General features: G+C 38.0%; 1 protein-coding gene across 6 annotated transcripts; it reads left to right on the top strand.

Moving 5' to 3' along the window:
• The first annotated feature begins 7,428 nt into the window (after window positions 1–7,428).
• On the top strand, window positions 7,429–18,142 carry SLITRK3 (SLIT and NTRK like family member 3). 6 transcript variants are annotated; one of them, XM_044069983.1, is made up of 2 exons: window positions 7,429–8,951; window positions 14,296–18,142. In XM_044069983.1, the coding sequence occupies exons 1-2, from the start codon at window positions 8,824–8,826 to the stop codon at window positions 17,003–17,005; spliced, it is 2,838 nt and encodes a 945-aa protein (XP_043925918.1). In that variant the 5' UTR covers window positions 7,429–8,823; the 3' UTR covers window positions 17,006–18,142. The 6 variants fall into 6 exon arrangements, with proteins under 6 accessions (XP_043925918.1, XP_043925921.1, XP_043925920.1 ...); XM_044069986.1 differs by having other exon boundaries at window positions 8,859–9,206; XM_044069985.1 differs by having other exon boundaries at window positions 8,859–9,693.
• Window positions 18,143–23,900: the final 5,758 nt, after the last annotated feature.

Raw genomic sequence — 23,900 nt, 5'->3', positions numbered from 1 at the left:
GCAGCACCTATTGAAAAGAGTAGGGGAAGTTCCTTGAAGTCCTTCTCATATTTAGAACACCAAAACACCACAGCACAGTACCAGGAACCACTCTTTATTCCAGAGTTGTTAGCACTTTCGTCAACAAGACTTCTTCAGACATAATGAAAATTTACAAACACTTCCTTAAAATACTCTCTGCAAATCATGTGAACACCATCACATGATAAAACTCCTACTGTTGACTTTGATTTAAAAAAACGCACACACAATTCAACAACTAAAATAAAATTCATCTATTATACGCTTTCCTTTTTAAAACGCTACTGATGCTGATTACATCATTAAGACCAGGTGGTACTGTGGCATTCAACAAAATTTGCCACCATAACTCACGTTCCTCTAATAAAATTGACCAGGGACCACCCCTTGGGAGTTGTTCTACTTGCTCCAAAACACAAAATAAAAAACTGTGCCCACTGTGGGAAGAAATGTGTCTCCACAGAGCACTGGAGGCCTTAGCTTTCCTGATATCATATAGATGTTCATAAATACATTGCCTCAACTTCCTTTCCATCTTCCCCACATAACAAGCAAGGCACAGTTTGCATACAGCCATGTACACTACTCTCTAAACCTGGCAATTAAAATTACCTCTGAAGTTGATCCTAATATTATTAACAACACACTCCTTGATTTCTAAAATACAATGACATGAGGAACACAATCCACATATTAACATTTTTCCTTGCTTAAAATGTGAAGTGCCCCCCATCCCATCAAACAAATTCTTAAGGGACTTACCCTTTTTGTAAACAAACTGAGGACCCACCCCAACTTCTCAAATAGTTCAGCACTGTTGGTCAATAACTGCCAATTCTTCCTAATAATAGCTTCAACAGGGCCATGATCCAAACTGAAAGTGGTTATAAACAACTGGCGGATCCCTCCATCCACCTGTCCATTATCCACCAATACAGATTGTTCTACTGGGTACTCACCCACCTTCCCCAACTCCTCTCCCGATGGTACACACACTTGTTGACTGGCTAATAAAGGTGTAAAATGGTCCGACTGTCGTTTCATCAGAACTTACTATTTAATGTTATTGATGAGATACTCAGGATAACCCCGCTTCAAAAACATGGAAGTTAGGATCTCACACTCATCTAAAAAATCATCCCATAAAGAGGCCATCCTGGCTGCCCTGACCATTTGACCCTTGATAAAAGCCTTCTTCTAACAAAAAGGATGACTACTACTGAAGTGCAACAAATTGTTGGAGTAGGTGAGCTTCCTATAAATTCTAGACGAACGTTCATTGGACAATGGATCCTTCCTCATCAAAACATTGAGGTAGTTAATTGTGCCCTCATCTATACTATGTGAAAAACATAAAAAAAAAACAGTAGAATTGTTGATGTACTCCATAAATTCAACAATCAAATCCTTTGGACCAGACCAAACCAAAAACAAATCATCCAGGTACCTGGTGTATAAATGAATATACTGGGCATACTGTGACTCAATTAAAACCTCATGTTCCCAGGCAGCCATGACAATGTTAGCAAATAATGGGCCACAAGGGGCACCCATGGCTACACCAGTGACCTGTTTAAAATATTGTCCCTGGAACAGAATATAATTACTGCCCAACAGCAATTCCATCAATGTGGTCAAGGTGTTTACCAACACCTGATCAAGCCGGAAATTGAATGACAAATAATCCTCAAACCACCTAAGGCCCAAATCGTGTGGGATACATGAAAACATATCCTTGACATCGATAGTGATGAATGAATAATCAATACAAGTGTCAATCTCATTGCATCTAGCCAAAAAATCCCACAAATCCCTACACAAATGAATATTCATAACATGAGGCTTCAATAAATGGTCAATAAACCAGGCAATGCCATAAGTTTTAGAATTACCTGCATTCACAATTGGTCTAAGAGGTGGATTATGAATATCCTTGTGTATTTTGGGAGTCCAAAAAAATTTGGAACATAGGGTGAATCATTTACCATGTATTTGTGCTGCTCCGAAGTAATTTCACCCTGCATCAACATATCATATAGTATTATGTCAATCCTGCTGTATACTATGTTTAGCTCATTACGAGAACACTCCACATACCCAACCCCACACAGGATATTCAATACTCTCTATTCATAGTCAAGCTGCCCCATGATTACCAGAACACCCCATTTATCTGGCTGCATGACCCAAATATTGGGTGTGACAACAAAACTATTTAAACATTCTTTTTCAACATTAGACAGGTTTAGTCCAACCGTGGCTCTATTTTTGATGTTTGACAATGGATGCAGGTCCAGTTCACACACTTGTTGGAATGCATCCAGAACAGGATGTAAATCTGGATTTAAAATACTAGGCACCTGCACCTGGGGGTTCACACTAGTATTATCCCTTCCAAAAATCAACCTCAAATTCAATTTCCGTATGAAGAGTTTCAGCTCCAATAAAGTTAATACCACATTCATGTGTCTACCAGGCACAAAGGAATACCCTTTGCTAAACAAATCTATCAGTTCACTAGAAATTTCCAATGCACTGTAATTATGCACAAAAAAATCATTAATGCTGTTGGAAATAATATTTACTGTACCTAAATTTGATTCAAAGTCTTCACTCAATGACAATTCTGCCCTGCTCTGAATGATTAGTTCCTCGATTGGAATCGCTGTCGTTGTTGGTATGTTGAAAAGTTTTTTTCAGTCAACCGATCTGGTGACTAGGCTTCAGTGAAAGTGCACATTCACTGAAATGCACTTTCAGTGAAGTGGCATCTACTTTGTTTAATGTAACTTATTTTTGAACAAACAAAGTAGATCCAAATATATATATATATATATATATATATATATATATATATATATATATATATATATATATATATATCAAGCTATTTGCATCCCATTATTGGACTAGTCCATAGGTCTATAGACCCTTTTCAGGTATGTCCCAGGTCACAAGGGCAAGGCCACTCAGCCAGCATGTTTTGGAAAGGGAGAAGTAAATATGAGCACAGGAGGAGAAACTGCAAACTTCATGCAGGCAGTTTGACCAGAAGTGCAGTGAGATATAAAGTTTATCATTAATCCAGTGTGATGCACTAGTTTTTATACATTTGTATGGAAAGCACATAAAGCTTTTACTAGTAGTTTATCATGCAAATCACTTTTGAGAAAAGCTCTAAATCTGAAAATATTTGAAGTTAGGTTTTACCTAAGCCCACCCTTTTCAGAGAAAATTATGGATCATAAAAGTTTATAACTATCATATAATGACTCATGGTCCATTTAAGGACTATATCGATCATATTGTACCATATTTAATTTTAAGCAAGCATAGTCACACCCAATCAAATTAGTCATACAAGAACATACATCTGTCCGAACTGATGGAAGTGCAGGTGAATGTAAAAGACCCCGCAGCACCTATTGAAAAGAGTAGGAGAAGTTCTCATATTTCCCATAGTAGTATAAATCATAGCTCTCAACTCTCCATCTCCAAAATGAGGAACACTACCTCTTTTAATGTGTGACAAATGGGCAAAATATGGAACCCTCACTAACAGCTTACTAACAACTTCACCTAGGAAGCTCATAAGATGGTTAAAATGTGCTATTTTTACATATAAAAACTTATCTGGATGAATTAATATGATTCTGCCCTCTTTATCATGGATATCAGCTAAAAAAATACCTAACACTGAATGGTTGACAGATATTTTCAATGTGGAACTTTGAGGAACATGAATGTTTCAGGACCTCAAATGAGGAACGTTCCTCGTAATAAGGTACACTTGAGAGGTATGGTATAAGTAACACATTGAGTTCTCTGAAAAGAGGCTACTAGTAGTCTAGAAGGTCTAACCTGGTCAACAAAAGATAAATAAAAATAAAATAAATGTGACACTAAAAAACAAGTGGGTGTGTATGTTTAGGTAAGTTATTGAAATATTCTTTCTTGAGGTATGTTTGATTAATGAAAATGTAGATATGTTTCATCTATGAAGAAATAAAAAAATATTATGCAAGCATTTTCCTGGTTGGAACTTACCTGATTGTATTTAAGGACCCACAAATGACTCTGAAATGAAGCGGGGACAGTAAATGTCTAAATAATGACATCAGTATCTCTGGTATAGATACATTCCAAATGTTGAATTCCTATCTGTGCACTTTCATAAATGATTTTTTTTTTGTCTCTCAAGGAACATTCACAAATGAAAATCCACTTAAAAACAACAAAAGCTACTTAATGATTTTGATCTATAGACAGAAACAAGACACATTGTCAAAGACAAGAACAGCACTGCATCTCTTTATTGAGACAGACTTGAACAACAGTTCTCTGAAATGAGTTCCACTTCATTTAGGTATTCTTTTCACTAAATAGACCTCAGAATCAAGCAAAATTACATTACAAAGGAGAGGTAGTTGTTCATTTCACACATTTTAACAAATAAGTTCTGTCTTTTAAGCACTGGTTGTTTAACTTATTTTAGCTTAAATACATCAAGTGCATATACAGTACTGATAGCTATCCAGGTAAAAATGAGATTGTTGTTTTATCATTTCCTAGCTACATATAAGCTAATAACTATTTCCAAACAACAGTAATTACAATTTCTTTAAAAAAATCTTACTGTCCCCAGTAAACTGCTTGCTTGTCAGTTGGCATAATGGTTAAGGTGTTTTCCTGACGGACACAAAGTGCAGGGTTTAATTCTCACATGGGGTAATTGGCTAGGCTTAAAATGGCCGACAAGGGCAGCTTGGCTAGTACTAATATATAACCCTATATGGCCTTTTCTGCCATTTGTCCCGCACCATTTCTTATTGGTGTATTCCAGAATGCTCAGCTTGAAATGACAGCATAGTAGTCTGATCAGATGGCATTCAGAGACAGAAATATATCCTGCAAAACTTGGTTAACTTCAAAGGACCCCAAATGGCATGGGGGAAATACATTGTGTAACTCTGAACTACCTGCTTATGACTACAATTTTCCTGATGGTCCCTTCTTCTAAAATGTTTTATCCAGCTTTCATGCTAATTAAAATCAATTAGGCATTTTGCTCATCTGAACATATCTATGCCACTCTTTTTACATCCTATTTGTGTTATGTTCGAGGGAATGTGTCACATAGACATTAGGAGTCTGGCCACTGCAACACCTACTACCAACTTCCATTGAGTATTAGCAAACACTAATTCTCAAATAGGCCACATCAGCTTTGAATTTATAGAAAAAGAAATGAGTGATTCAACATAGTATGTAAAGGGTAAACATTTTAACAAGAAATACAGACGTTTAACCGACTAAACTTTAATCATGCAATGTGGACAGGTTAAGTGTTGAAGCAATAATCTTTGGTGATGGTGTTCATTTCCTTGGTCTTTGTTTCTTTATTTTTTGATTCTACACAACTGTGTCCACATTTACACAAAGAACTTTCAATCAGTAAGTCTTACTGGTTTAAAAGAAAAACTACAATTCCTTTTTCCAAAAAAGAAAGCATCACATGTAAACCAATCCAACTTTTTTACTCATCTTGCTAGGATATGGTGTTATTACCAGAAGTGAAATATGTGGATAAAAAGTGATTTCCTGTTAACTGAACCTGATTATTAAATTGCCACTAATGCCATGTAGTAACACAATCAACTGCATTATCTTCAGATACAGCAGAAAAACTGGTTCTGGACTGAATCAGGGAAAGTACTGCATTGCAAGCTAAACCCATTTGCATGCTAATCCCAGTTTACAGCACCACACTTCCACAGCTTACTTACTCAGTTGATGAAAGAAACAGTCAACCCCAAACAGCTGCACACCTATACATGCATGTGCATGCAGAGACACACACACACACACACACACACACACACACACACACACACACACACACACTTGCTTGTGGAACATTCATTAAGGAAGCCTGGTCTTCCTCTAATCTCTAATACTCCATCAGATATTTTAAAGCAAATCATCATCTAGGTGATCATGAAAGTAACGGATTTAAATAGTGCAGCTTCAGTATTTATCATCAGTATATATCACTGCCAAAGCATTGCATCGTTGAATGTTCAGCATTAACTGGGTTGTACTAAAGAGTAACAAGCCGCATACTCTTATGTCAGGGTTAGAAAATTGTATTATAAGCAGTACTTCTTTTAAACTAATTCTCTGGCCGTGTGTGTGTGTGTGTGTGTGTGTGTGTGTGTGTGTGTGTGTGTGTGTGTGTGTGTGTGTGTGTGTGTGTGTGTGTCTGTGTGTGTGTGTGTGTGTGTGTTTACACATATACACTGATATAAACACTCAGACCTATTTCTGCTGAACAGTTCCAACAACCTTGCTTTGCTTTGCCTAGCTGAGTAATGAAATGCTGCAAATTAATTTTGAGCTTTTGATGGAGAAATCCTAACCATTAAAAGCAATTGCCCTCTGTGCTACTACTTCTGGAAGTATATCTTCATTTCCTTTATCATTTTTATTTCCTTTAGAAACTGTACTGTGTGCTCTGCTGCTGAAGCTGCAGGATCTAACTGGGGTATATGCCAAAATGTTTTAGCCCTTCGATCGGTGTGTGTGTTTTTGGCCTTTGTGTATTATAGGCATAAAGGGGTTCCATGAAGAAGTGTATTTGCAGTAAACTGGTTCTGTCATCTACCACACTAAAGAGTCAGGTGACTTGATTTTTTCCCTTGAAATGTTTCAGATTAATGCAGCCCCTAAAATCTCTGTAAGCAGCTTTTAATCCTTTTGAGCACTTTGCAAGGATAATTAATTAAACTGTGCTGAGTAAAATAATTGTACTTCAGTATGAGAGTTATGCAGAGGCTCGCTTGTGTTTAATAAAAACCTATAAAAGAGGAACAGCTAGAAAGAGAAAGGATGAAATGAAAAACGAGTGCATGAATATTGTGCAAATGGACAGCATATAATTAACAGATGGTTATGCTCGAAAACAGAGAGGCAGTAACAGTGGCCCACGTTTTGGTTTTTACGAAGTGGATTCTCAGCAAATTTAGAGCTGTTTACATGTTGCCAAAACATTAACCCTAAACTCGTTCTGATTTATTTTACAAAAGGTTTCTGTTGGTAAAGTTTAATGTACAGATGGGACACCTGTCAAATAAAAACGATATTAATAAATTGTTTGAATGTAAATATAATCACGTTTCTCCTACTACGTTAAACACTTTATTTCTGTTATCCCTGTTTTAGAGATAATAAACTGATCTGATTTCTTCTGTTTGTTAAAGTGGAGACGTTATCACTGCGAATGATCTGTAATTCAACAACATTCACTCATTCGCTTATTCCTTTTCTGATGTCAGTTTATCCTTTTCAGAGTAGCAAGGGAGCCAGATTACATTCTGGTACTGTGTGTGTGTGTGTGTGTGTGTGTGTGTGGGGGGTTAAGGTAGAGAAACACTTCTGTACCGGACGTCAGCCAATTGTGTAGTTCAAGAGATTAAGTCTGTTAATTTACTCCGTTAATTTACTCACTGTTCTTTAATAACTTATTAGGAAAAACCTCTTGCATACATAAAGTGCTTGCAACATACATTGATTCTGTTTCAGTTTTAGATTTCATGGTAGACGTTGCTGTTCTGTATGGGCGCGCGCACACACACACACACACACACACACACACACACACACACACACCGAACTGTATCATCCCACATAACATATCCTGCAGTTTTCTTGTCATGTTTGTGAAGTATCTTTAATCTCCTGGGAAGCTTGCCCAGTATTAATAGTTACAGAAAGCTTGCTGCGTTATTTTACACTCGTTTACACACCATAAAGAAACCCCAACATGGACTACAGCCCAAACAATTTAGTGTTATTAAAATCAAACACTTTTTGTCAAGTCTAACTTTATTCTACCACTTTCTTTCTACCACGCAATGCAATTTTCCTTAACGGAGGAAAGAGACTCTGCTTTAAGATAACACTGATACATAATCTGTGCGTCCGTTTCCTTACTGGCAATAACGTCCTAGCCAACACACGCACACACACACCTCAACTGTTCAGGTTTTCGCAGTACGCCCAGATTTTTGCCACTTTTTTTTTTTTTTTTTTTTTTTGGTCTGTTATAAAATTTGTGGCTTTCTGGCAACTCATTCAGGACTGAAATCACTGACTAATGACAGACATCTGAGTCTCAGACTTCACAGCTTTCAGAAAACGCATTCTAACACAAATCCTGTTATGCTGGTTTATAAGAACAATATTTAAAATCTGTCCCTATTTTTGGGCCTTTGTCTTCCCTTTATTTTATGCTTTGTCTTGATTTCTTGGCTAAGAGGTTGAGAGGTATGGCTCAGAACCTTTGCTCTAGTGCCTTAAAAGTTATTAATCATGCACTAATTAGAGTGCGTGTGTGTGTCCCTGACTATACAAAAGATGTTACTGTCTGGGATTTTCAGTGAATTTCTGCGCAATATGTTTATGTGCCTACTAGTCTGCCCTTCCTTTTAAATAAAAAAATGTTTATATACTAAATGTAATGTATGGATACAGTCATACCTCTAAACCGGGTAACGGTTATTGCTTGAGGTATCAGTAGGTGGTTGTCTACCTCAAGGCACTAAATCGCTTTAGGTACAATGAGCTTGCGAAGTACTGTGAAGAAACACGTTTTTTCTGCATTGTGTTTATTTATTGTTTGCCCGTTTCCAGTCCTGTATGAATTGCTGTTCAAAGCTTGCTGCTGCTTTGGCGCGCATATGCGCGTATCCGAGACAAGCATTGCGCAGGCCTGCAGAGAAGTAAATAAGATGGAGGGTGGTAATGCTGCTCAGCAAAGATGGGACTGATAATAATCGTCAGCCTCTGGTAACATCTTCAAAATTCGATTACCATTCCAAATTAGTGCTCTTTATCATGATTCTCGTGGAAGGAACTAATGCATTCTTCAGGTGTGGTATGAAGATAATACTGCTGCAACCGTCATAACTGAACTACAAGACCTATAGACCCATATTTGGAGGCAAACTAGTAAATAGGGCAATCAAACAAGTCGATACTTCGGAGAGTCTGAATGTTTTCGAAGTTCCTTCATAACCCGTCGACGTTTGGCACTTCCAAAACAAATGGAGGCACTCCTGCTGCAGCCTTGAAGTACTGCTCCGTTCAACTGCTTTTATAGTTCCATACTGGTTGCGGGTGCACAGGTGCGTCCAATCAAGAGAGGAAAATGCATTCCTAACTGTGAAGGGAGGGGGTAAATTGAACAAGGGAGAGAGATGCCCACTGCCCGGGGCAGTGTATGTGTGCTCTGCTATAACAGAATTCCTCTTTAAGAGCAGATCAGAGACACTCGTGCAGCAGGAGGAGATTGATTGCCCACCGTCCCCCTCCAGTTCCCACAGTTCTCCTCCACAGGGGATGGGTAAGATATGGGAGGGAGAGAGGAAGACTCGTCGATGCTGCAGCTGCTCCCACCCCACCTCCTCCGCCTCCTACTCATAGGGTGGACCAGTTGGCAGCAGTAGCCAATTTAGGGGATGGATGGTGGTGCCTGCACTTTACCGGAATGGATGTCGATTGCGCGGTGGGGAGGCAGCTGCTCTCCTGATGATGAAGATGACAGACCGGCCTGAGCATTAAATGACTGCATTTGGGTCACTGCAGCGGAGATTATGGGCTTGTCATGAGTGGGTATGTGATACTGTAATCATTTTACTCTTCATAGCGACCTTCCTTGCTGCTGGCACTCGACCGTCCGGTGCTTGTGTATCATTCTTATTATGTTAACTAGTGATGGTAACCTGGGTAAGTTAATTCAGAATAATTCTAAAGTATAACAGTATCCAGCAGGTTAAATAACGAATGCCAGTCTAAAATTGTGTCAGCGTACTCCTGTCTCACAAAACTAGCCGTCACTGAAAACAGTCGTGCCACAGTGATTAGGCGAATAAAAAAAATCCATATACAGTAAATTATATTCCACATCTAATATCGTAAATGCTTATATTGATCAAGATGTATAACGGCAACTGTCGCAGGCGGCTATTTAACTCCTAAGTGCAGTGCAAATGTGAATGGTTTGTACGTCAAGATTTTTTGCTATACAAATTTCCAATAAATCACACACATTTAGATTGATAAGTGGTTTGAAGTGTCCATGTTAGTATCTGCTGCACAATCAAATAGACTGAACACATACATTAATGTTTCCCAATAACACAGTAAAATGTATTATTTTAATCGAGGTCGCGCGGTGTGTGTGTGTGTGTGTGTGTGTGTGTGTGTGTTGCTCACACACACACACACACACACTTTTTACATTTTATTTTTAAAACATCAACACTTTTAATGATAACCCTCACTGAGAAGTGTTTAACATGAACATGTTCATGTTGTATCAGAGAGTAGTTTTGATTTGCCGTTATTACAAGTGAATACTTGCATTTTTTGTAAAATACTTGAGAGTATATGTTTTACACCATTTAAAGTTGTGTCTTTTGTGCAAAACGCGCGTCTGAGAAAAAATGTACTTATTAAAATGGATACCTTGCTAAAAGGAGCTAGACATCTGATCCTATTTCAGAAGGAGTGGTCAGGAGTGGGGAGCCCTGAACCAGCAATAATGGATAATTGCCGGAATGGAATACTGCAAATCTTAATCCTGATTAAAGTGATGTGGCGGTTAACTGCATTCTGCCTTTGACATCAGATGAGAAAATGAATCCGCTGGATTGGAAACCGGTTCCCCGTACATCAATCTGTGTGTTGGGAGAGTATTGTCAGACTTCCATTTTAGTAACGCGCTGATGCATTCTGTTTATATAAGTAAGGTAGGGGGAACATGCTTATATATATATATATATATATATATATATATATATATATATATATATATATATATATATATATTCGCACACCAAGAGACCAAGAAGGTATCATGGCTGCGATTGTTAAAAATATGAGATATCAATTACTGCAAAGGTAGCGATTTGTAATGATGGGTTGGAGGTGGCATTTTGGATTTCACTTCCCCACCCCCGAGAACACGATTATTGCAAAAATCCCCTTGTGCGCCAACAAATATGCCTGCATCACTACATAAGCAACGTAACACTATTATATAATCAGCGTCACTGTTGACAAGCTAAGAGCTGGTACTTGCACAGCCATTCTGTTCTTTCTGCTTTTGCCATAGTGGCTAAATGGTGCAAGGGACATACATCTATAATAAGGCTAATGTGCATGCATGTCTGCATGTATTTCACTTTCTCAGATAAGTGTAGAATTGTATAAGGCCTTAGGTGTTTGTCATGCTACTCTAAAGACAAAAGAGTTTGTCAGCACAATCCGCATATTACAGCATTAAGAAGGCTTTCTCATTCCGGAAATCAATTAATAAGGGCAGTATGTTTTAGAAGCTGTCAGTATTACTACATTTCTCGGCGGAAAATCTCCACATTTGTTGAATTTGCCTACTGTCATGGGCAACACCCACGCATTAGTGCCAAAGTACCCCAAAACAGTTTACTGAAGCTAAGTAATAAATGGAAACGCGCTTTAAATTCCGGTTGCTGCAACTTATTTCTTGGCGTTTACTTTTACCTGGATTTGGATATTCTGGATGGCTCCTACTATTGCACTAACAGTGGATGCCCTGTTCATATTTGCTCTGCTTTCCAAGCTGTACTTATTTAAAAATACTAACTTTCAAAGTAATGTCCTATCCCGCCCACTTAACTCATTAGGACCCACGCAGTGTAGAGCACGTCACTTATTTTTGGAACCTCTTAACATTCTTTGTATTTTTTATCGAAACTGTAATTGCAACAAATATATGAACGCTCTTAAAACGTGTGAAAATCAGAACTAACATATTAGTCCTGGTGTTATTTTAGAGGCATGTATTTACTGAATATAAAAGTCCTTCAGCCTGAAAACTCGGCTCCTTGGGGGCTGGATGAGGTTAAGTGTGACACAAAGACAATGGATCTCTGTGCTCCCATTTGCCAGTTGCTGTTGCGAAGGCTAATGTGGTACTTCTGTCTGCTACTGCTAACCAAACCACTGGAGAACTAAATGACCCCCTTCACCAGCTGGCCGATATGAGATGCCAGCTTTCCAGTGACTGGAATCATTTGGGCATCTGGTGTACACTGACAAGGGTTCCAATATGTTTCCTAAAAGGCATAATTAATGAAATCACACTCGGTAACACTGATGTGTCTGGATGCCTACCCTTACCTAAAATGCTGCATCGACTTACACTATATGTTACAAGCATTGTTTCATTATGGACTCGGTGTTGAAGTTTCAGCAGTGCGACGTGAAACTTATGCACCATGCAGCAACCCACACCCCCTTTCGAGAATTACTGTGAAAAGCATTTCAGATGAGATCGCTTATTTAACCTTAGGTACATTGAACCCAAATGCTTGCACCCTAGTCCCAAGAACTGGGCCTAGCGAATGCCACTCTTACTTAGTCATTAACTTGAAGATTAGATTATTGACGCTGACAAATGAAGTGCGCCCACAGACACACACACACGCACACACACTGGGGCTGCCCATGTGATCGGGGGTCCCAATGTCAGTGTGCAATGATGAACAGAGAAAGCTCCATCCGAGCACTAAGGCTGCAGTCTTCTCTGGCTCCAGTGAGTGTGCCAAGTAGAAGAACTGCATTCTAAACAAGCCTATTGAAAAGCACATCACATTCCCATCACGTAGACACGTTTTTTTCGTTTTGCTTCAGCTTCAGTCGGAGTAGAGACAAGGAGAGAGAGAGGGAGGAAAAGTGAGAGAGAGGGAGCTCCAGCATTCCTTAAGTAGTCTCTTTTCAGACGTGGTAGAATTCACCGCAAAAGGTGAGTGTGCGATTGCATTGCAGAGTGTATTAATAATCCCTGTAGCTTGGACGAAACATTAGGATGAACATAAGCGTTTTTAACTCGTCAGCGTTTCAAGGAGGCTGGTGTAAAGGTAAAGAGACTGATCCAGGATATATAATTAAGCTTGATTTCGAATTTGCCTGGTACAATGTTGTCGAATTTAGATTTACCTTTTCTGACAGTACAGATAAACGGCTGTGCACTTAGAGGTTGGTTTTGTGTGTGTGTGTATGTGTGTGTGTTTTGCTTCCAGAGGTTTTTCTGCCTGAATATGGATCCTTTTCAGTCTCAAGCTATGTGCCTTGACTTGCATTAATGCATTCTGCATTTTGTATTTGTTAATTGTAAATCATTAAAATGATTAATTTAGCTGCACTTAAATTAATAAGTTTAACAGAATGCAAGTTCTTGTTGTATTCGGAACTGTATAAAATATCCTTATGATACGGCACAGCAAACTTTGTTTCATAGATGTTGTAACAAGAGGAAGGACATAAGTGCATTTTACAGTTATGCATGCATAAGTTGTTTTGTTTTCATGTTTCTGTGGGTGCTGCATTACATTAAATGTTAACGGAGATTTGTACTGAATACATCCCTACTATTAATCCATAAGGCAGGTGTCCGGAGGCATTTTCTTTTTCCAGTCTCTCTTTGACTGAATGCTATTGACAGCTTGTTGTAGCTCTTCTCGTATCTCATTGCCTGCATGCAAAGCTAGCCTTTAAATCACAGTTCCTCCAAGACTCAGCACCATTTAGCTATTGCACTCTCTTCGAATTTGCTGATTTCATTGAAATGTGATATCAACTAATTACTTGAATTGTTGTAATAGCTTAGGCAGATATTTTGAGTTTCATTGCATGTAACGTTTTTTTCTTAGAAATGAGGATTTTTTAAATTCCAGTATTACTGCAGTTTTAGTGAGAATCATAGCAGTAGTGGAGTGCTGTAATCTTTAAAGGCTAGCAACAGCAGATCTTGAATTGGATAGAATAATTCCATAAAGCAAACAACCTATTACAATACATTACCTAATTAATTTTAAATAAGTATATTATATAATATTTCTATCTTTCTGTTTTCAGATTTGGATATGATTTCCTAAGTAAACTACTAAAGTAAAAATCTCTCGTAATAAATGCGAGGGTATAGTTAGTCTAAATATGGCTGAAACTTTGAACATGGGTTATCACACTAATTTAACAAAGTAAATACGTGATTTGTTTGTCTTTGTCATGCTTTCTGTGACTTCTTATATTTCAGATGCTCACTGTCTCTTGGCAACTGGGATCGCTAAATATATGCTTCTGTTGAAATCTGTTCTAGCTGGAGGAACTGGAATTTATTGTTTGCACTGCCTTGCATATAAACTAACACCACTTTTCTTGTTTTTTTTTTAGTGCTGCAGGACGGTTCGACGATCCCTTTCGACGTACAAGCTCCAGGGAAGGAAGGATGCTGTGGGTAACTTTTATAAGCACAATAGCTCTTGGATGGACTACACCTATACCCTTACTGGAGGAGTCGGAGGAAATTGATGAGCCCTGTTTTGATCCTTGCTACTGTGAATATAAAGAAAGTATGTTTCACGTGCATTGTGACAATAAGGGGTTTACAAATATAAGCCAGATAACCGAGTCTTGGTCCAGACCGTTTAAACTGTATTTGCAAAAGAACTCTATGAGGAAGCTATATGCTGACAATTTCTTACACTTAAACAACGCAGTGTCCATTAACCTAGGGAACAACGCACTACAGGACATTCAAGCAGGGGCCTTCACTGGCTTGAGGATTCTCAGGAGGCTTTACCTTCACGAGAACAAACTGGAAGCATTTAGAAACTATACTTTTCTTGGTTTGGAGAGTTTGGAGTATCTCCAAGCTGATTATAATGTCATTAAACGGATTGAAAGTGGAACATTCAGGACATTGTCTAAACTGAAAATTCTGATTTTGAATGACAATCTAATTCCGGTGCTTCCCACAAATTTATTTAGGTCAGTTTCATTGACTCACTTGGACTTAAGAGGGAACCGATTAAAAATCTTATCCTACAGAGGAATGCTGGAATACATTGGACGGAGTTTAATGGAAATACAACTTGAAGAAAATCCATGGAACTGCTCTTGTGATATACTGCAGCTGAAAAACTGGTTGGAAAGTATCCCTTACACAGCTTTAGTAGGAGATATTACGTGCGAGACTCCATTCCATTTCCATGGAAAAGATCTGAGAGAGATTAAACGAAGTAAACTGTGTCCTCATTTATCGGATGCTGAACTGGAAGTCAGCCTGGGAATCCCTAAGATGACATCTGGCAATGACAACGCATGGCCCACCAAACCTTCGTCCATGTTATCATCTTTCCATTTCACTGCTTCTTCTGTTGAATATAAAACATCTAACAAACCTGTAAAACCTACTAAGCAGCCTCGTGTCCCTCGGCCTTCTGCCACCTCTCGCAGTCCCTATATAGGGCAAAATCAGCCTCCTATAGCTGCCTACCAGACAAGGCCCCCAATCCCCATAATCTGCCCGAGTGGCTGTTCTTGTAGCCTACATATCAGCGACCTAGGTTTAACAGTTAACTGCAAAGACAGAGGATTTGTCAACGTATCGGAACTGCTGCCAAGGCCCCTGAATGCAAAGAAACTATATCTTAGTGGCAATTTGATTCAGAAAATCTACAGATCTGATTTTTGGAACTTTTCCAGCTTGGATCTCTTGCACTTGGGAAATAACCGTATTTCTTACGTGCAGGATGGTGCCTTCATCAACCTTCCTAACCTAAAGAATTTGTACCTAAACGGAAATGATATAGAAAAGCTCACACCTGGAATGTTCAGAGGGCTACAAAGTTTAAATTATTTGTACTTAGAGTACAACATCGTGCGAGAGATCCAACCTGCCACTTTCAGTTTGATGCCCAACCTACAACTTTTGTTTCTCAACGACAACCTATTGCGTACCTTGCCCACTGACACTTTTGCAGGCACGTCTTTAGCACGCTTAAACCTGAGAAACAACCACTTTTTATATCTGACAGTGAGAGGCGTCCTGGAGCACCTTAATTCTCTTGTGCAGATTGACCTGAACCACAACCCATGGGAGTGTGGCTGTGATATTGTACCACTAAAGCAGTGGGTAGAGAAACTGAGCCCAGTGATTATGGCGGGAGAAGTTCCCTGCCGAACCCCGGAAGTCTTAGCTGGCAAGGATCTTCGATTTATAGAGCTAGAGATGATATGCCCAGAGATGGTTCAAGCGGTCGTCTCACCAGCCTTGCCTTCAGACCCTGTGTTGTCCACCAGCTCAACTGGACTAGATTTCCCTCCAAATAGTGGTCCAGTTCCCCTCTCTGTCCTCATTCTTAGCCTATTAATTCTATTTTTTTCTGCAGTCTTTATTGCTGCAGGCATTTTCGCTTTTGTGCTTAGGAGGCGTAAGAAACTGCCCTTCAGAAAAAAACAGGAAATAGACTTAACTGGCATCCAGATGCAGTGCAGGCTGTTTGAAAACAGGCCCAGCAACTCTCCTGAGAAGGTCCCGGGCCACGTCTACGACTACATACCACACCCTGTAACACAGATGTGCAACAATCCGATCTACAAACCGCGCGAGGAGGAGATCGGTGAACAGGAGTTCAGCGAAACCAAGGAGAATCACTCGAACTATAGAACTTTAATAGAGAAAGAGAAAGAGTGGAGCTTGGCCGTGTCCAGCTCGCAACTTAATACCATAGTAGCTGCAGTGAGTCCTGCAGGAGAACTAGCAGCATTCCACGAAAATGGTGGGCTGTTTGGTGGTGGGAGTGCAGCGCTCGAAAGGGACAGGGAGCGCGAGACTCGAGCCGCGCCGGCCGTGGCATTTGTGGACTGCCTCTACGGCACAGTGCCCAAATTAAAGGAAATGCATGGCCACCCGCCTGGTCTGCAGCAGTACCCAGACTTGCAACACGACGCCAGGCTCAAAGAAACATTATTTTTCACGGCCGGCAAGGTCTTTCCTGACCACCAAACACAAAACGAATACCTCGAGTTGCGGGCCAAACTCCAGCAGACGAAGCCGGATTACCTCGAAGTCCTTGAGAAAAGCACCTACCGGTTCTAGATAGCTAAATTTCATATATCACCCAAAACAGAAAGCAACATGGTATAGTGGATTTTAAATTGTTTTCCCTAAATTGCTTTAGGGGAATGGCCATACTCAGATCATATTCTATGAAGTGCCTTTGCAGACTTTGCCAGCAATGTTATCAGTTATTATTTTTATATAATAAACGTAGACTTGGCAGTGCCGTATATAATGGTGGATCCAGCCATTGATCCTAAGAAGTCACTATACACATCTCTGCTTGGCAGTAACATCCCTTCTTCACAGGGAATACTGGAATTATGGCTTTCATTTTAAATATTAATGCAGAATAGGCCAGGGGCACAGATTATGACATTCATTAATGCAGTTTGCTGCATGTTTAAAAACTGCAGGGGAGGGTCTTGCTCAGAAATTGAACGTACACCCACATGCGGGAGTTACTGCAACGCTTTATTGTTCTTTCAGTGTTTAATTTTTACATGTTAAAAAGGAATATACAGACGCGTCACATTAAAGGTTAACACGTCCATGAGGTGACACACAGGGATTTTTTTTTCTTTCTTTCTTTTTTTATTTTTTTGGTGGGAAGGACAAGGCACTTTTAAAAAGCTACTGGGTATATCACTAACAGCTTTGTAGGAAGCACTTTTAATGTTTTCTCTCACAAAGATTTTAAAAAGTGCATATATTTATTCTGTACTTTCAGTGAATATTAATTGTAAAGGTAATGTTAAATTACTGTATAGTGATTATGCGTCTGGTAAAGCTTTCTTAATAAAATAAAAATACTTTTTTTGGAAAAAATAAGTAAATAAATAATTGCAAGAAAAAAAAAAAGCATATAGCAACACACATACACACCCGGAGCTGGCCCGATCTATGCAACACCTTTTCAGTGTAGGATTATGTATTTCTTTACATGGGGACTTCCTAAAAACACACATCCATTCAGTAAGGCGCAACTGTCCATTTATGTTGAATCTTCATTTTATCTTTCTAATCTGTTAGTATTATAATAAATGTTCTGGGTACCCTGGCTACACTTTTGTTTTGCTACTCCTACAGTATTAGGAAAGTTTATAAAAATTGAAGACAATCTGTAGAAGGAAAGCATTAAACATTTCAGATATTTTCACCATTCTGGTGCATTTACTCCTTTTACTCTGTCTTGTGACTTTCATATCTTAAAAGAATTGCGGCGTGCGTTATAGCCTGCTTAAACCCATGCAGCTGAGCACATAGCATAGATTTTTAAGTCGCTGACACGAGTAGCCCACAGATAAAGACGGATACCTTCAAACATTCACAGTAGATGGAAACACACAAACACCCACACAAGTACACCGTATCATACTGACACTCAAAGTACAAATATAGATAAGTAATTTATGCCAAAATGTAGATACACTGCACCTTAGTCTTCCAAAGGATGTCCTTCATAAATTATCTTGGTAGCTTTCATTAGACCTACTATGTTACTACTAATATTTATGTGGCCTCGAAATAAGTCAAATTGTTTGTGGCACACATTGTGTAGGGGAATTCTTCTGTCATTATGCGAGGCACGTACAGTTATACACAAAGAGTCCTAGTCATATGTAACTGGCCAAATGTAATAATGATGACCCTGACATTAAAAGCGAGTTGCTGAGAGCTGCTGATTAAGTCTAGGTTTACCTTTTAAATAATTTTTTTGTGCACCAGGGGGCACTCTAACTATGAACGTCTAGCTATTAAACTGTTATTTTAAAGAAATATTTTTGTTCAGCAAACTTTTCCACTTTTAAGCGTGTGATGTTTAAATTCTGATTGATTGTGTCTTGCGTTTATATATATATATATATATATATATATATATATATATATATATATATATATATACATATATATATATATATATATATATACATATATATATATATATATATATATATATATATGCATTATTTAATGCCAGGAATATTAGTGAGCTTTCTATAGTGTTCGTATTAATTTTCAGGTCCCCTGCTTATAAAGGCAGCGTTTTGTGAAGGATGGTCTTGGGTTAGCAGCATACACTAAATGTTCTGTAGGATAACAATCAGTTGTTTTATTAGTTGATATAAAATACAGAAATCTGTGACCTTGTGATCTAGTGTGAAAAGATAATATTACTGCTAAACATTTTGCTTTTTGCAGAATCTATTGCTGGCCTTTTTCACAGATTGATGTAAGCTCCCCACGGACAGCTCAACACGCATGCTTAACATTTTCCTGCAAATAACGCTGGAATATTACAAGAATGTTATTTCCCCTATACATATTTGTATGGTTTTGCATTAGATAACTTGCTTGTCAGCAATAGCAACTATACGCTGTATTCTTTATTTCTTCACTGTATCATTATTTTAATTCCATAATCTACCCCTTGAAAAACAATTAACTTGTTTCAGTGGGCCTTTCCGGTTACCAAAATAAAAATGTTTTGGAAATTGTGAAGCTTGACTACTTCAGAGTGACACAGAACCCCATTTCACGGCTGGATTTTTAACATAAACGTGTTCCCTTTTGGTTAACTATAAGATAACCCTACATCCTTTATAAACTGGCATGATATGGTATGACTTGTTGAGTTCATATATTGATTATATTCAGAAAAAAGTTTTTATAATTAAGAAAAAGGCTACGACCTGAAGGCAAATGCAATGTACTTGTAGAAGGAGATACGTGGTAAAATTCTTTTGAAGGGCCCAGTGAATTTAAGTTGCATAATAGCTTAGACGAGTAAAAGTTAATGATGGGGATTGCTTGAAATGTGCAGCACTGAGAATCGTGAAGTTATTGCTTGCCCTCGTGTGTGTGTGTGTGTTGCGCATTTGTGCTTCAGCCAGCTAACTTACATGCTTATGGGCTCTTCAGCTATAAGCGACAGTTGTGAGGGAAACATAGGATCATTCTGCATTTTTAGGGCTGTAATGTAGTGCGCTTCATGCCCATTTGGTTGACTAAGTGTTGCTATGCTAACAATGATTTATTGGAAATGAGATCGGTAAAATGGGTTTAGCCAATATCAGTAGCGACGTCTGTTTTATGGCAAAATGTTATTTTTGTTTAGGGTTATCATTCTAGAAAACGTTTCATTTATTTACAGGAATAGTTTATTGTGAAAGAGACATTGGTTTCACCTATATTCCGCCTGCCATATTCGTGCCTGGTGTGTGTGTCCCTTAACCTATCAATACCAACTTATAACTATAAGCTGACAGTTTGTGTATCATAATGATCATGTTTTAAGACGCACACCAACACACCACGTATTAAATAACATGCATCCGACTACACTGTGTTGCACATCCAGCTAATTGTTTACATACATTGTGTGTGCGCATGTGTGTGTAAACTTGTCATAGCATCTCACGTGTGGTGTTTGCAACTCTGTATGAAAGCCGAACTTCAGAAGCGTTACTGCATACCTGCTTGTTTATTTATAATGTAGACTATACCTGAAAATAAACGCAGTCATTCTCTTATAAGGACCCTTTACCATAATATAACTGATGCAGTTAATGGATCTCTGTATGGGTGACATTGAGCATTTTACAGTGTTATGCACTTTTCATTTAAAATCTAAAAAAAAAAAAAGCATCCCTTAACAAAAGTGATCTTTCTGACCCCTCATATATATATTAAACAGTTGAGTGAATTTGATCTCTTCATTAACAGTTTAATGTGTAGTACATACCATAGTATTTAATACCTGGCCAACCAAACCATCGTTACTCATTTGACGAATATACACGTTTATCTTCTAGGAACCATTTCTGCAGCAGCGTTTATGAATCAATTCCTCTTCTGCTTCGGCTGTGCAAGTAAAGAAATAATCTGACAAGGGGGTAGACCTGCAAGCCTTGCTTAAACCAAAATTGAAACTAATTATAGCACTGTCTGTACATTTTAAACTGCAGAAGGAAATTGTCTAAGAAGATACAATGAAAAAGAATGTACACTAACATGCACAAATATCCAGTGGTTTGCATATTTCAAGATTTTTATGCTCGTATCTTGCACAGCCCCCATAAACGTTAGTTGTTCTCGTAATGACGAACGATATTTTTATATTAAAGATCTTGCAAAATTTTAACTTAAATATACTTTTCTGTGTAATGCTACTTTAAGTTTTGATGTTTATCCCTTTCAATTAACATTTTCACACTCCCCTGTTCCCTGATTACACACACGCACGCACGCGCGCACACACATTGCCATGATGCTAAAGGGCTAAAACTGTAACTGTAACTGTAGATACATCTGACTTCCCAAGGGGTCTTTCCCAAATTTCTCATGTAACATAGAAACGTAGGAATGATACTAAAGCAAGGCTTCAATGTGACAATAAGATACCAACCATGTATATCTTTAAGCATACAGATTTAAAAAATGCACCCCTTTTTTAGGAATGGGTGATCTGTCTATTTCCTTGGATGTATTCATAGGTCTTTCACCTCTGGCAACATTCTTAATTTTTTAAGACAGATATCATCAACAATTTCAGTGGATAGCTCATGAAATACACGGAGGCAGGGGACTATTCTGTATCTTAATAAAGTTGATGGATGAACATTGATTCAAATAATATTTTCCTACCAGAAGGAGTGTTTCTGTGTCAGGCACCATTGTCTCATCAATGCTTTACAACAGTCAGTCTACTTTCTTGCAAACTAATACCTGTTATCACCTTGGAACATAGTTTGCATAACAGTTCATTTCAGACTGTAGCCATGCTGTTTGGCACTGTTTATGAATCCTAATCCTAATCCTAAGTGTTGTTTATTATGATTAGGCCTATTTGGACAATACACCTGTGAAATTCACTGTTGTTTGACAAACAAGTGACAATGGGAGGTGTAGTTTAGATTTGGGCTATTATGTCATTTTCCATTCTGTTTTTTGCAGTCCTTCTCCCTTTCACCAAATTAACATAGCAGCCCTTTCCATAGTACACATCCTGAATATGAAACTAAAAGTAAAGGGTATATATTAAAATTATTACATATGTGAAAAGATTTTAATATCAAACTTTAGAATGTAGTAAATATAAATGACTCTAGACATGGTTACCTTCTTTGCTATCTCATTTCTACCCTCTGAATTCCGTTTATGTATTTCAATGGATCCCTTGATGGCTTTGGGGAAGGTAAGATGTTGACACTACAAACTTAATTAGCTGATAGTGGATTACATGCAGTACACCATGGAGCTTGACCCAGAATAACTAAACCACTGTACCATCAAAGAAGACAAATCACACTTGAGTCTTACATTTCTTCTGAAGAGTGCACCTTACATGGTCAACATGTCTGCTTTATATGCTGGTTTGCAGTATCTGCACTGGAATAGGAACTTAAGTAATGGAATCGTGGATTAAATGCAGTGATTTTTTTTACCTTTTTGATTCATATCTGAGTGATCAAACTGCTGATAATAGTTATCCTCCAGTACACTACCATTGCTATACTCTTTTTAAAAATTTGATGACAACATATTTTGAATATCTAAAATCTGAAGAGAATCATCCAGAGATGTGTATGCTTTAAGGCAACAAGGTTTTGCACGCATACATTCCCACCCACGCATGCTTACCTACAGCACATATACACTTTTGCCTCCCCACCCACCCACACACACACAATGGTTTAGCTTTAAACTGGACTTGTTTTTATTTTATATTTCACTCTGTTTGCCAAAAAAATCAGATGGCATTATTATGTGAATAATGCATTCATCTTGACTTCTTTTTCTCCTTTTTATGAGTTTCTTCCCTGAAACCATTTCATTTTCTTAGGGCGGGAATTGAATGCTGCATCAGCAGTGTACTATAACAGTTAGGTTACAAAGCCCACTTTCTTGAAAGTCATTAAACTTAAACGTGGAAACATCAAGGCTGCTTAAAAATGCCATATTTTTCAAATCACAAATGCTATACATGTGTGTGCATATCCCTCATAAGCAGAACTTACCCTCAAACAATATATATGTTGATATACTTAACTGATAAGGTCGGATGGGTGATGTTTTATTCTTCTCATTTTGGTAAGTGACCATCATGTGTATACGATGAGGTTTCAAGTAATTCTGGAATGGATGTCATAAACCTTTTTTTTGAATATTTTATAATTAACATTTCATGAAAATGAACAAATCAGCAATATATGCCCATGCACATATGAAAATGCATACATTCTTATATCATTACACACACACACACACACACACACACACACACACACACACACACACACACACACACACACACCACACACTCATTGGGGAGATTTGCTACCCACACCCCTAACTTAAATATAACAACTCAGCAGTCACATTACAGTGGAGGAAAGAGAAAAAATCCTGGAAGTGCACCACCAATTCATACAACCCAGCTCACTATGATAACGCAGACTGCAGTATTACTTCAACATGTATAAGAAAGCTAATGCCAGTGATAAAAAAATCCTATACTGTCTTCATAGTGACAGCTATGACTGATAATATCCCAAACTTTCCTTATAATAAGACTTATGATTAGTATTAGATAAAATAGTAGACCTCTTGGATGGAACCTATTGCATGTGTGTATGTACATTTATCTATATCTATCTATACACATGTATTGTGTATGTTTGTATGTATATATATCTATCTAAATCTATCTATATATGTGTATATGTATATATATAAAAAAAAAAAATATATATATATATATATATATATATATATATATATATATATATATATATATATATATATATACCTATAGATATATCTTTACACACATACATACATGACCACATATCTTGATAATGCCTAAACAAACTAAGAATGCTCTGGCTAAGATTTTTCTTAGCTAACAGTCCCTGTAGCCGAGCCCCATTCA

The sequence above is a fragment of the Protopterus annectens genome, chromosome 4.part1 (genome assembly GCF_019279795.1).
Source record: "Protopterus annectens isolate FY-2018-M chromosome 4.part1, PAN1.0, whole genome shotgun sequence".
NCBI lineage: Eukaryota > Metazoa > Chordata > Ceratodontiformes > Protopteridae > Protopterus > Protopterus annectens.
The sequence above is the reverse complement of the archived record's forward strand: the minus strand, read 5'-3'. Positions and strand labels throughout refer to the sequence as shown.

Excerpts from the sequence above, each read along its gene's own strand:
- SLITRK3 (XM_044069983.1), top strand. The coding sequence starts at position 8,824 with ATGCTGCTCAGCAAAGATGGGACTGATAATAATCGTCAGCCTCTGGTA. Across the intron at positions 8,952-14,295 it reads GGAACTAATGCATTCTTCAG|TGCTGCAGGACGGTTCGACG; the intron begins GTGTGGTATGAA and ends TTTTTTTTTTAG.